Source organism: Phocoena phocoena, chromosome 16, assembly GCF_963924675.1.
Source record: "Phocoena phocoena chromosome 16, mPhoPho1.1, whole genome shotgun sequence".
Taxonomy (NCBI): domain Eukaryota; kingdom Metazoa; phylum Chordata; class Mammalia; order Artiodactyla; family Phocoenidae; genus Phocoena; species Phocoena phocoena.
Genome location: NC_089234.1, coordinates 13913591 through 13928694, shown reverse-complemented (window position 1 = coordinate 13928694; position 15104 = coordinate 13913591). Strand labels below are relative to the sequence as shown.

At 45.2% G+C, this 15104-nt stretch overlaps 1 protein-coding gene across 1 annotated transcript; it reads right to left on the bottom strand.

The window, feature by feature from the left end:
- Nucleotides 1-10243: 10243 nt before the first annotated feature.
- Nucleotides 10244-14431, bottom strand: SPMIP5 (sperm microtubule inner protein 5). Its single transcript, XM_065894901.1, is given in 5 exon segments — nucleotides 10244-10405; nucleotides 10408-10439; nucleotides 11858-11938; nucleotides 11941-12075; nucleotides 14377-14431. Coding segments are annotated over 5 exon segments (465 nt in total).
- Between the last annotated feature and the right edge of the window lie 673 nt (nucleotides 14432-15104).

Here is a 15104-nt window from a genome sequence, read left to right as displayed (position 1 = left end):
GATCAGTATTGCCAAAGTACAGTCCAATTTACACTCCAACCAACAACACGGTAGGTTGAACTGCCACTCTTGGGGGCCCAAAAATTCAAATATTGACAATTTCTTATGGTTTGTTCTAACATGAGAGTGTTTTGCACCCTCACCAATGTGGTAAATTGTCAAACCTTTTGTCAATTAGGCGCTAAAAGTGCTTTTCCCTATGTTGTAATTTGTGTTTGTTTTGTTATGAATGAGAGTGAACATCTTTTCAGTGTTTAATGGCCTTTTGTATTTCTTTTTCTGTGAATTGTCCAAATTGTGTGTCAATTTTAAGCATCTTTTTGATATAATTTTTACTTTAAAGAACTGTTTAATATTAAGAAAATTGCAATGTTCTGTCATATGCAGATATTTTCCCCAACTTATCCCTCTCCCTGGGAGAAAACCAGAAAGCTAGTGAGAGGGCCTGGAGCAGGGCCTACACCCCGACCTGGGCCCCAGCTCATACAAAGATTCTGCAGATGCTGTAACTCCAGGGGCTGCCCGGAGGGCTCCACCCACCTTACCTCACACCTGGTTAGCGCTAGGTTTCGGCTTTCCTTCCTGAGCAGGATAGAGCCTCAGCCTGCGTGGTCTTCTTTCAAGGCCAAGGAGCGGGTAGGAGTCTGTGCTGAGCTCTTGGGGGGCTTGGTGCCACAGCAGGCAGAGCTGCTGGGGCCTGTGCAGAGTGTGGCCCTTCCAGGCTGGCCTCCTGCCCACTCATGGCCTCCCAATAGCTCCCAGCTGACCTGCTCACTCATTCCTGGGGCCCCAGTGAGTAAACAGGCTGGTGGGAAGATGAGGGAGGCACTTTCAGGGCCTAGGATGGCAGTGGAGGGCACACCTGTTGGGTAGAGTGGGAGTATCCATCCACTGCTCGATTCTGAGAATCCAGAAATGGCTTCACTGAGCAATTCTGTGAATGGCGTCATGGCCACAGGGACTGGGGCTTGAGGAGAACAGCAGGTGAGTCAGCCCCTGAGTTTCGGAGAATGAGGCCAGAAGGAGCCCACCCTTCCCTTTACAGGAATGCCTCGAATTCACAGCAGAACCAAAGTGCCTGAGCTCAATACTTTGGGGGTTTTCTTTCATTCTTCGTTTTTCTTTATGTTTTCTAAATTTTTTTTCTTGAAGCCCTATACAGCATGTAAAATCTCAACCTGGTGCAGTGAAATAGGTCTTTGTCTGAGACCTTCTAGACTTCCTAGATCTCTGTAAAACTAATATAAATTATAGAACAGAGGTTCTCGGCCTTGGCCCCAGCTGTCTCTTTCCCTGTACTACGTGGGCTGGCTTCTTCACTTCTCAACCTCAGCACACGTGGGAATAACAGTATCCCTCCCTCACAGGGCGGCTGTGATGATTAAATAAGACAAAGCATGCATAGCACTCAGTACAGTGCCAGGCACATGATAAATAGCCAATAAATGAGGCAGGAGGGGCAGGGAGGCCTGAGCTATTCTTTAAGAGTAACAGAGACACCAAGGACAGGACTGAAGACAAGAACAGCCTCCGAGAAGGTATTTGAAGTGGACCCAACAAAGGATTTGTATTCAGAATGCATAAAGAAAAGGACAGCCACATAGAAAAGTGGACAAAATGATATGAGCAGGCAACACACAAAGAGATACCTGAATCATAAATGTTTGAGATTCATCTCACTAGTAATTGAGGGAATACAAATGAAATTCTGATTACCCAAAATACAACTTCATCAACGACAGAGAATGAGCGAGGGTCCATATATATCATCATGAATAGATCTCCCAAATGTCCTGTTGAAGAGAAAAGCAAGTGTCAGGAAGATGCCACTTAGATAGAGAGGTTACCATGTAAGTACATTTCTGTTCACAAAATACTACTACTCACTGCAGATGTGGTACAACATATCAAAAGAAGGACGTTTAAAATCCTCTATCAGTGGTGTTATATTTATTTGTCATTACAAAAGGATCTGGAGCAAATATGACAAAATGTTCATCTTTGCTAATTCCAGCTGGTTGTTACAATGGTGTTGGTCAATGTTATTTCTTGGTAGTTTTGATCTTTTATCCAAATTTAGGAGAAAAAGGAGAGAGGGGGGTGGTTTACAATACTTTGGAGTTCGGGACCTGTGGCTAGTAGGAGGGGTCACTGGTGAAAGGTTTCTAAGACCCCAAGATCGTCCCCATCTGTATTTGAATTCAAATCCTGATTTATCTGCCATTGTCCCCAAGACACACAGCAAGAGCCTCTCTCCTCTTACTCATGGGGACTTGTGTCTGTCACATCAAAACTCTCCATCTTCAGTCTTGGACAGTCTTGCCACCTGTCCTCAGTGTCTTGCTGTCATCCCTGTGTCGGTGGCACTACTGATGAGGACCAAACCCAGGGCCTGGCAGCATCTTGCTGGAGCCAGCCGAGACCACCCTTAGGTAAACAGCTTTATTTCTTAGCATTTACCCACCCAGGCACACACCTTGTAATTCCACAGAGATCTTACTGAACCGAGATGTTACCAGCAACAAAGATGCAATACAAAGCTCTTCGTTAAGAACGGAGCATCTTCATCCTGTCTTCTCAGACTCCATAGGGGAAAAAGTAATGTGAATACTTTACAAAGCTATTTCATAAAATGTTATGCTAAATGAACAACAAATTGCTTTTTCTTTTACCAGCTTTTAATGTTAATAGTGCCGTTCATTCCTGACCTTCAGAAATATGAGATATTTTAAATGACAACTTATCTTGTTTGAAAACGCAAGCTACTTTAGACTGCATATTATTACTTATAAGTATAAGCGTGTGCCAGCATCACTCATTTCAGCATCGCATTTGTACCTAACTGATATATATTTCCGTTGACATTTATTGTTCTCCTGCTTATGTGTCAAATTCCTTAATGATGACTCTGACAAAGTTGTAAGCTCGGTATATATAATTTACATTTGCTACCATATAATCGGTGTTATCTATTAGAATCCTATTTGTGACAAATCATGTTCCAAATAAAAATTGAATTGATTTTTCTGTTACTTTAATATTGTGCCGCTCACAGCAAGCCTTTGATTGAATCTGAAACACTTTAATGCCCTGTTTTTGTTTGAGGCAGATCAGAAATGGAGTCTGCCTGATTCACAAATCTAAAACGATTTGTAAAACAACAAAATCAAATTTCAAAAAGCATCTTTATTTTCAAGCCAAGGGAATAAATCTGGTAAAGCTATCATTACAGGGTACACAGCCTAACAACAAAAGCCTCGCATGCACAGTTAATTTCTATGCATCCATTTTCATCTAAATTAGATTTTAACTTTAATGCAGGGTATGAAAAGCCTCTACAGGCCTTTGTTTCTACCTTTTCTCTCAAGCAATTGCAGGCTTTCTCCCGGCTAATCTGAGCTTCACATCACCCTGGTCTCTCTCCCTCTTGGCAGTGGGTTTGAGCTACATTTTCAGTTTTCTGGGGTGCATGGGGCTTCTGTTCCCCAGATCTTCCCAAGGGGTCTCTCTCTCAAGAGGACACTTGCTTGACCCATACTGCTTACAAAATAAATCACTTACAACTAGATCCTGGCTAGCATCAACCCCTTGGGTTAAGTTCTGGTTTAGAGCAAGGGTCAGTGACCTGGGCCCATGGGCCACCTGGATTTGTACAGACTTCCAGCTAAGAATGGTTTTCACATTTAAATTTTTTTTAATTCAAAGAAATAATCTTTCGTGATACATGAAAATGATATGAAATTAAAATTTCAGTGTCTATAAATAAAGTTTTATTGGAATGCAGCCACACATTCATTTATATATTGTCTATCACTGCTTTCCTGCTAAAACTGCAGAATTCAGTAGTTGCAACAGAGACCATATGGCCTAAAATATTGACTATCTGGGCCTTTACAGAAAACGTGTTCAGCCCCCGGTTTAGAAGGAAGGGCTTTAGTGATTTATGTCCTGTTAAAAGGGTGAGCACCTTCAGGGTAAGAGGCTGAGGTGGCACTCAGACAAAATGCTGCATTCGTGACAATAAACCTCACAGAAAGCTTTTTCAGACACTGGCTAAGAGATCCTCAGAATGTTCAGAAGTAGGTAAAATGAGGGAAAGAAGGACAAGCGAGGAAAACAAAACACCTCCAAACTTCACAAAGCTGCGGATGTGATAAATGTGTACACAAATCATGAGTCAGAAATGCCCTTAGACAAATAGGTTTTAAAATACTTTAAGCGCACGCACCAAAATTGAGTTGAGTTTAAGCAAGTAGGAGTGATTTGGGGTAAACCGAAGCTGGGTTCTGGGAGTGTGGAGGGCAGGGGGATGTCCCAGGCAGACAGAGAGGTCTGGGGAGAGCTGCCCTTGGTGTGACCTTCAGCAGAACACAAACCGGAAACAAGGCCTGAAGACCTTGGGGCTGAGTGGCCAGCTCCTCTAGGTCATGGAGTACCTAGTGCCTTTTCCTGATGGCTCCCTGGGCTGGTCAGGAAAGGTGGAGAACATGCTTCTTCTCGGCCTTTGGAGAAGCCAGACCCAGTTTGAGTCCAATAATTGACATGGTGCTCTTGTCGGGGATATATATGCCTTTGAAGGAGCCACCTGTATTGTTTTCTGGGAAAAATGGCCCTGAGTGAATTGTTTAACCTCTGCGTGATTCAGTTTCCTCATCTGTTAAATGAAAGTATTTAAACTAAGTAATACTAATTAAATAAGCTATTCCAGGTAAAGGACCAGAGTCTGACATAAGCGAGCACATTAGTGGGGCTGCTGCTACAGATTTATTATTGGCCAATTACACCTGTTCTGCCTGCCTCGCAGGGGTAGGATCCCTGGAAGGAAAGTGCAGCAGTGAAAAGAACACTTCAGTAGGGGCCAGGAGCCCTGGTTCTGAACACTTTTCTGTTGAGAACTCACTGTGTGGGCTCATCACGCTCCCACCCACAACCCATGTCAGCTCTAGCAATGTCCCCAAGACCCTTTACCCCAATGGTAATTGATAGTATTTACTGAGCACAGATTTACATGCCTAATCTCTTCATAACTCATGAGACTGGGTTGGCTTTTCTGTTATTTCACCTTACAAAATAGAGATCTAAGGCTCAGAGAGATTAAGGAAAGTGCCCAGAGTCACACAGCCAGAAAAAAGCAGAATTGAGCTCTGAACTCAAGGAGTGTCTGACTCCTGGCCACACGCTTCACAGCTGTGCTGGAACAAGGTTAAAGCCGTAACTGAGATCCTGTTGGGAGCCACCAGTCACCACTCTGTGGGACAGGGACAGGGAACCAAGGCATCCCCTCCCATCATCCCACCTCCGGGGAAACTGTCAATTCTCCAATACAAAGAGAGAGAAGGGACCCCAAAGGAGCACTTTAACTATCCCCACAAAGGCCCCATTGTCATAAGAAAACATACAAACTCACAACCTCCATTTCTTCAGCATTTCCAGGTCGAGGGAATTTTTGTCTTATCAGGTAATAGAATTGCTTTTAGCAGCAAGAATGAGCTCATTACAGATGCAGCTTGTGCTAATAATGATATTTGCTGTGCAGTAAACTCACCTCTCTCCCTCCCCTGACAGACGATGCTCTAGAAATTACAGGTTAGGGAGAAACAGAAAGGATAAAGATTAAGGAAAAGAATTGCAATGCGGAATTGTTTCAACAAAAGGAGTTTGATATGCGCATTGAACTTGATAACCTTAATCATGAAGTTATAGAAGAATTAGATACTATTAGACAATCTTTTAATTGCCTTTATTCGATTTTGTTATTTCTGTTACTGGGTTGTTGTTTTGTGTTTTTGTTTTACTGCTCAAGTCATTTTTTAAAGGTCAGTGCCAGGAATTAGCTAGTGACTTAAATATTGACAAGATTCGATCCCACGAGTGAAATCAAGATGAGGGCAGTTGCAAGAAGTGGTTTCGCTCCCGACATCCCCTAATTTCATGGTCAAAGACTTCAAAAACCCTGGGTCTAGAGCAGTAATCTGCAAACTCTATGGGTGTGGGAGAGGGGAGCAGGCAGAACTGCTTCCTGTGTTCTTCATTTCTGAGGGGCCAGCAGAGATGCAGCAGCCTGGACCACACGGCCCTGGGCAGGTGAGGGATCTGTCTCCTGGTTTCCTTCCTGAGGCTGTGGGCTCACTCTCCCGGGGTGTTAGGAAAGCTGGAAAAAAATCCCACCTGTTCACTGAGCTTGGTCCCGGCCCTTTAAAGAGAATGCAGCTAACTTCTGTTGAGTCATGGCTTTCTTCTTTAAACATGCAATCTCTAAAAGAGATTTTTAATCACTTCAAATAAGGATCTTATCAATTCAAATAAGGAAAATAACATTTTTTCCCGATTATGAAAACAATACCCGTTGGCTATGGAAAATTGAAAAAACCACAAGAAAGTAACAAAGACCAATCACACCATCATCCAAATAATCACTGTTAGTATTATGGGTTAGCTCCCTTTCCCACTCCTCCCTTGTTTTTAAACAGAAAAACAGGATTGTAGTGATGTGTGTGTGTGTGTGTGTGTGTGTGTGTGTGTGTGTGTACACATGGGTTTGCTGTTATTGTCCCGTCTCATGGTCTCGCTTTTCTCATGTACTGTATCAGAAATGTTTTTCCACAATAGCATTCCTCTATCACGTTATCTTTTAATAACAGGATGCATTGTCATGCCACACCCCATTAGGTTTGGGGTGTTGTTTGGTATGACAACCACCCCTTACACACGTCTTTTGTTGTTTCCCAGGACAGGGTTCCTTTCCATTTCTGTGCCCCAGACCCTCTGGCTGTCTGATGAACCTATGGACCTCTTCTCAGAACAATGTGTTTAAAGGCATAAAGTATAATACATGAGATTACAAAGGGAGCTAATTATATTGAAATACTATCAAAATACTAAAAAGAACAAATTTGTGAATTAGCCATGTAAGTGTTTGCTTATACATATGTTGAAGAACAGTGTTAGAGAGTAGACATGGTAGCTCCAATGACAACTGTGATTATAAAGTACTGATCAACATTAACATTATTTCAAGCTGTTTGCAACAAATGTCACATGATGTGAAAAGATCTGGGATTTTTATTGGGTCAAGGTGACAGGTACAGCTGGGGTTTGTTGCCTACATTCATAAACAAAGGAAATACTATATTTCACTTGGAGGTTAGTGAAACAAACATGTAACTTTTTCCTCATTCCAGTTCTTTTTTCTCATCCAAGATATGACTCCTGATTTCCACCCATGGAAACTTGGGGGGCCAGGGAGCCCAGGTGAAAATTCTCATCTTGGGAAAAACTCAGCTCAGGTGTGGCTCATTTCATCTTTTGGCCCAGCAGTTTTGAGTCTTTTGATAACAATGGCCTCACTGCCCCAGGAGCTGCTTTGGATTTACTCTTCATGCCAGTGGCTGCAGAGTGAAGTCAGAGAGAGTGCCTGTCAGTGATAAAAGGTCAGCCAGTGTTATGGGTTGAATTGTGTCCCCCTCACTCTGCCCCCTGCAGAAGGATATATTGAAGGCCTAATCCCAGTACCTCAGAATGTGACTTATTTGGAACTAGGATGTTGCAGGTGTAACTGGTTAAGATGAGGTTATACCGCAGAAGGGTGAGCCCTAATCCAGTGTGACTGGTGCCCTTATTAGAAGACAGCCATGTGAAGACACAGAGACACAGGGAAGTCACATGATGACAGAGATTAGAATTATGCACCGAAGATTGCCAAGGATTGACAGCAAACCCCCAGGAGGTGGGGAAGAGGCAAGGGGTGACTCTCCCCTAAGGTTTCAGAGGGCACATGGCCCTGCTAACACCTTGAACGTGGACTTCTAGTTTCCAGAAGTATGAGACAATAAATTTCTGCTGTCTCATACCACCCAGTTTGGGGTACCATTACAGCAGCCCTAGGAAACCAGTACAGCTGGTGTGCCAGGGCTCTCCTGGGGACTGGGATTCTGAAACAGCAGGGTTGGGGTGGGCATGGCCCTGTGCCAGTGTTGGGGACTGCCATGCCACAACCCAAGGTGGCTGATGGGGGCCGACTCATTAGATGGCCGGGCTAGGGCTTCAGTGAGCGCCCGATCCAGGTGTGCAATGTTACCTCAGCATCGGGAAGAGCTGGGCCCCACCCAGCAAGGTCAACATAACCTGGAAAACATCCACAGAAGCCGCAGCATGCCGAGAAGTGTATCCTCTTTACTCTCACGTGACAATAAACGGCCTTTATCGTGAATGACATGTTATCACCAACTGGTCAGGGTGCAGGTGGCAGTGAAAAGGACGCTTATCTTATGAAATTTCCCTCGTGCCCGTTGGGGTGTGTGAGGGGCTCTCAGGTGAGAATGGCGAGCTTCTGAGCCCCCCTTAATATGTGCCTCTCCTTGGGAGGCTCTCCACTTCTACCCTTCCACGCCCTTTACTGAAGAGAGTGGCTCTAGATAAATCCTCCCGTTGCATAACACGTTTGGCCTCAGCGCAGCCACACCTCACCGGAGGTCTGGGGTCCTCCATCAGGGCTCTTCCAAGGTTAGGACACCTAGCACCTGGAAGATAAACCAGCCCCACAAGTTGCAGGCAGGTGGCCCAGCGAGGCAGAGGGGCTACTGCAAACATCCCACCCGCTTTTTTTTTTTCTACTTAGAAAACAATTTTTTATTGTGCTAAAACATACTTAATACTCACCATCTTAACCATTTTTATGTGTCAGTTCAGTGGTATTAAGTCCATTCCCACTGTTGTGCAACAACAGCACCACCCATCCCCGTGACTCTTCTTCTCTTGTAAAACTGCACTTCTGCACCTATTAAGCAAGAATCCCCATTCTCCCCTCCCCTCAGTCCTCGCAATCACTGTTAATTTACTGTCTTTAATTTGGACTACTCTAAGTACCTCATATAAATTGAATCATGTTATTTCTTTCTCTGTTAGACTTATTTCTCTCAGCATAATGTCCTTTAAGTTCATCTGTCTTATAGGTTGTGTCAGAATTTCTTTTTTAAGACTGAATAATATTCCATTGTACATATAGATGACATTTTGCCTATCCCTTCATCCTTAGATGGACACTTGGGCTACACTACTATGAATAATGCTGCTATAATTATGGGTGTACAAATATCTCTACAAGACCCTGCTTTCAATTCTTTCCAGAATATACTCAGAAGTGGAATTGCTGGGTGTATGGTCATTCTAATTTTAATTGTTTCAAGAGCCCACCATACTGTTTTCCATAGCAGCTGAACTATTTTACATTCCCATCTACAGTGTATGAGAGAATCTAAAGGCAACCCACAGAATGGGAGAAAATGTTTGCAAATTGTATATCTGATAAGGGATCAGTATCCAGAATATATAGAGAATTCTAAACACTTGACAACAAAGAAGCAAACAAACTGATTCAAAAATGAACAAAGGGCTTGAATAGACATTTATCCAAAGAAATGTATAAATGGCAAATAAGCACATAAAAAAGATGATCAACATCACTAATCATTAGGAAAATGCAAATCAAACTGATAAAGAGATACCACCTCACACCCGTTAGAACGGCTAATATCAAAAAAAAAAAAAGCAGAAAATAAAAAGCGTTAGCAAAGATGTGGAGAAATTGGAACCATCCCCTTTTTAAAACCAGCAGGAAGGAAGGAAAGTCCTCCCTTACCTGGAATAGAGAAATCCGGATACTTTGGCAGCAGCCTTTCATGCAGCAACATTTTTGGAGAAGGGGTAGGAGGAGGTGCTGCAGGCCTAACTCAATATATTCTAAAGTAAGAACAAAAGTCATGGAGTTATTCCTTTCATTAATAATAAAAATAAATATAATCTGTGCAGGTCCCGATGAGCACGGTGTGTTTATTTCTGATCCTTACGATTTATCGTAAAGGATCATCATCTCCATTTTACAGAAGGGAAAACTGAGGCCACGAGAGCCCCCCACTCCATGCAGTGCCCTACCATCTCCCTTCCTCAGCGTGCTTGAGCCTTAGGTTGCTGCCTGGACAGGGGGCCCAGTTGGTTTTTACTGCCAGCCTCTCCCTTCAAACCAGCAAAGACCAGAAGCAAGGCTTCTGGAACTTGCTGGGCACAGGTTGGAGCAGGACGTGGCGGCCTACTTGGCAAGTCCTGCAATTACAAACACAGCGCCTTCTGTAAAACAAAAGAGACACCAAAAAAAAACAGTCCTAGCACTGGGCTGGGGGCATCTGGAAACCCCTGGCCTGAGATCTGCTCTTCCCCTCGTTCTTGTTACCTGAGTTCCAAGCCAGATTTACTCCTCATATGGTTTCAGGTGTGCTCTCTTGGCCTGCTCCATGACGTCCAGGAAGCCCCTGTAGCAGTTTCTGGCCATGACGGTGTACCGCGTGGCACAACCTAATTCAGTGACCCTGGCTCTCGGCAGGTAGCCTGCCCAGCTGGGGATGGGGGGGGGGGCTCCTGAAGAGGTTTCGTTATGTATTTGCATTCTGTAAAAAGATGCCGTGCTTCCTGAGGGCTTTGAGAAGCCACACAGTGTGCGATGCTCCTAAGCTAGCTGGCACCCCAACAATCAGCCCCAGGGGAAGCATTAGGCCCCTAGACGTGATGAGGGCAGCTACCAATGGTTGGTGGATGCTGCGTGCCAGCACCTTGGTAGGGCTTTGCATAGGCTCTCATTTTATTCTCTTACAAACCATAAGGAGTTGGTGCCATTATTACCTACAGTTTGTGGAGAAGGACACTGAGACCTCAGAGAGGTTAAGAAAGTCTTGGCCAAGGTCACATAGCAAGGAAGGGATAGGGCCAGGATTCAAACCCAGGTCTCTCTGATTCCCAAGTTCTTGCTCTTAAACAGATCCCACTCTTTTCTCAGACTAAATACAAAAGAAAAAAAGCTTCAGACAGCGCTCTTTGACCATCTGAATAAGGGAATCAAGAGAAGCACGCAGGTCAGGAGAAAGCACAGCAGACTCGGCTCTAGCTGCCCGGCTGTCTGCCCTTTAGCAATTTCACATTTGTGAGATGTAAGATAACTGCCCTTCAGTTGCTGTAAGAATTGAATTAGGCCACTGAGTCCCAGAACCTAAAAGCTGGAAGGCACCCTAGGGAGTGTCCAGTCCATCCTTCCCTGCCTTGGATGAAGGAACTGTAGCCCAGAGAGGGGAAGCAACCTGCCCTAGGTCACATAGCAAATACTCATGGAGCTGGGCTAAATCCCAACTCTTAGGCAGATGTTCCTTGTAATGACTTGGAAATTTTTAAAAGCACGCCAAACATGTGAGTCAGCGTGGGTTCTTGAAAAGTCCCCGGTTACAGTAATAATAATAAAGACAATCAGTCCATTACTTTTCTTATAGGCCTTTAGGCCTTAAAAATAGTCTAGGACAAATCACTGTTGTGATTATTAACATTATACAATCATACTGTCAGTTGTTTTTGTCACTGTTACTGTGACTGTTATTCAGTGTAAAACCCCTTCCCGCCCAGCCAGCACCTGAAGGAGCTGGGTTCGAACCAAGGTCTGACCTCAGACAAGGGACACTGCTCTAAAGTGGGAATAATAGTATCGACTTCATAGGGTCATCGTGGGTGGTTAATGAAATAACGGTAGCCGGCACAGAGAAAGCAACTAAAAGCGGTACCTACTGAGACAACAGCTGCTCTCTGAACCTCTGTGATGATTGCCCAGGGAGCTTAGTACCTAGCACCCTCCTCCCCACCTGTCTCCCTCTGCCCCGGAAATGTTTCTTTCTCCTTTTAAGAAACTGAGCCTCTCCATTTTGCACGGACGCCTGGGGACCTGGAACTGTGCTGGACCCAGTGCCCTCAGTCGCAGCTCAGCAAGACGGCCAGGCCATGTGCTTGGGCCCAGGGTGAAAGGGGACTGGTTTCTGGGAGCCGGTACCCCGACTCAAGGGGCGGTACCGCCGGTAATACTGGTGCAGGGTTCGCAGGACCGTCTCCTCTGAGCAGACGGGCTTTAGTTCGGGGCATTGGCCACTGTACAGCGCAAGTCCTCCAGCTGGTCTTTACTCCGCTGCGTGTTCTCCTGGAAGATTTTCAGACAGTGGGACATGTCGTCCTCACTGGAGGTGCCCTGGCAGCTAAGGTAGGGCACGAAGCCTGCAAGAGCCGATCACGACCTTCAGCGAGGGATTCAGAACCTGCCCAAACCCCCAGAATCTCAGCCCACCCCTTGCCGTTTCTTCCTTGGCCGACAGCACTGCATTTTCCCAAAGGCCATTAATACAAGCCGCGCTGTTGTTTCCACTGTGGCCGGGCCCTCCCAAGGCCATGAAAAACTGACCTTGGAGCAGGGAGGGAAGGCCCGTTTCAACAAAGGCAATGACAGTAATATTCTTTGATAGCAAAGCCCCTGATGTCAGCCCAAATGGCAAATGGGGAAAGCATTTAATGGACCAAAATGTTAGTCAAAGGAGTAATTGAAATTATTCATCTTTTTAGAGGGAGAGCTTATTTTCTTTAACACTTCCCAAATGCAATTGGGGATCTTTTCTGTCGGACCACCGGGAAATTGCGGGCTTATTAAAAGCAGAGACCTATTACACAAAAAGGTAAATTCATTATCTGTGAGACCCACCCCGAGCACAATTTTTCGCCATTTCCCACAAAATAACATGTAATCATTACAATTAGTATGGGTAAAACACAACTATTTATTTAAACTGGATGCTGAATCCTAAGTACTATGATGCTGCCGTAATAAGACCAGTTTTTAAAAGAACAAAGGGGGAAAAACTGGTTAAGACTTGGCTTTAAACTGTCAATAAATAAAAAAGTAAATCCCATTATTGAAGCCCACCATTTTTGCCCTTGTCCCCAGGGCCAGAAAACCTGGCCCCAGAGTTGACGGCAGCAACCCTCACCCTGTGCGCCTGCAAGAAACCTCCTCTGGAAGAATCCAATTACTAAACTGCTCTTGACAGTGTTGGAAGTCTTCCACCCACTATCCAGTCTCCCCAGTTTTGGGACAATTAAAAGATACCCTAACATCATGGAGGAGATCGTAGACACCCAGGGGCCCTGTCACAGAGGTTTTTCTCCATCAGGGTCTACTTTGATCTGCATAGATTTTACCTGATTGCGTATATGCACACACACACATAGGAATACAAGCTACCCTTACTGAGTCTTGCTAAGGGCCAAGATATTTTAAATAGGCTATGTGTGCTGGCTCCTTTAATCCTCACAACAGTCTTATGAGGAATCTATCCCTACTCCATGTAATGGGTTGAATTGATAGACCTATCCAAGTCCTAACCTCTGGTACCTGTGCATGTGAACTTATCTGGAAATAGGGTCTTTGCAGACGTAACTAAGGATTTGGAAATGAGATCATCATGGATTTAGGGTGGGCTCCAAATCCAGCGCCTGGTGTCCTCATAAGAAAAAGGAGAGGGAGATTTGAGACACACAGACACAGAGACACTGAGCAGAAAGCCACATGAAGAGCCATGTGAAGATGGGGACAGAGACCGGAGTGATGCTGCCACAAACCAAGGACACCAGGGGCCATCAGAGAGAGCACGGCCCTGCCAACATCTTGATTTCAGACTCTGGGCCTCTAGAACTGTGAAAGAATAGACATCTGTTGTTTTACACAGCAGCCCTAGGAAACTAATACAACCATCTAATAGAACTTTCTACTTACCATAGAGAGGTAAGTAACTTACTTACAATCACATAGATAATGGCCAGGGAGAGATTGGAATCTCAGTTTATTAGAATCCAAAGCCTATTCTCTTAACCAACCAGTAGGACCAGGGTGAGGATGGGCAACCTTGGAATATTCTCCATGCCTCTCCCCACCGAGAATACCTATATGTGAGAGCAGAGGGCCTATGGGGACCACCAGGTTTGTTACCCACAGGGATGTGACTTAGTAAATTCTCGGAAGCCTGAGGAGGAAAAGCCTTTAGGTAGGGTGACCAGTTGTCCTGGTCTGCCAACAACTGAGGGGTTTCCTGGGATGTAGGACTTTTAGTGCTAAAACTGGGACCATTCCCGGCAAACCAAAAAAAGTTGGTCACCATCCCTCTAGGGGACACAGGAAGAAAAGGGACCATAAGGACAGCCCTAGTTCATGAGAACAGCACAACTTGGGAAGGAGGACAGAGCCTCAGCTTATTCATTGTGTCTATCCTGGTCCAAATGTATATAACAGACATTAATTAAGCGCTTCTTACATACCAGGCCATGTCCTGGGAGATCTGCCTAGATTATATCTCCCCACTTATCAGAGCCCAGTTATCTGCCATCTTCAGCAATGAAACACTTTCAGCAAGTTTCTTAAAAGCTAAAGTGCCTGTACTGGTCCAATAAGCCGGTCGGACATGGACAGTGGTGCAAGGCAGGGACAGCGATCAGGACCATGGTCCCCCTGCAGGGCACATCACCACTTACCACTGTAGCCTGGTGTGATTGGCAGGTGTCTCATGAAGGTCTTGGAAGACTCCATGATTTTGCTCTCTGTTAATGAAGGGAAGTCCTTGCCTGGAGAACTCACTGCGCATGTGCTAGAGCCCTTGGGCGTCAATAACCTTGCCCGGGGATTAGGACAGAGAGAAAGCACCACAATTCGCCAAGGATGCTGTTAAACATGCAATGTACAGGACATAGCAAAGAATTAGAGTAAACTGTGGCTGGAAAGGATCAGAAGTTGCAAAGGCTGGCATGGAGTCCACGATGGGGCGGGGGGCGGACCGAACAGGGCCAGTTTCCGTGGATGCTGTCTCCCGAGCCAGACCCCTTCTCCCTTCTGGGATGGCCTGTGGTGCCCCCAAATGGACCAGGTCCTGCATCTGACATCTGTTGATGCTTCCAAGTCCTACCCTACCAAGCCAGTTCCTCTCTCAAAAGTCACGCCCTTGTGGCCAGGACAAGTGGCCTCAGGGGTGGAGGGGAGGGCCTCAGGCAAGGTTTACTCAGCAGTGATGGAAATTTTTTAAACAGTTCAGACATTTGAAGAACACCTGCTACAACACGGCTGAAGACAGGACTGCATTCCTGTGAAACGCTAACGGCCGCCCTAAGGGTTAGTTCCTACCTGAGTCCCTATTTTACAGATGGAAAAATAAGGCACAGAGAAGTTAAGTAACTTGTCTGAAGGTCCCTGTGCCCAAGGAGGTGTG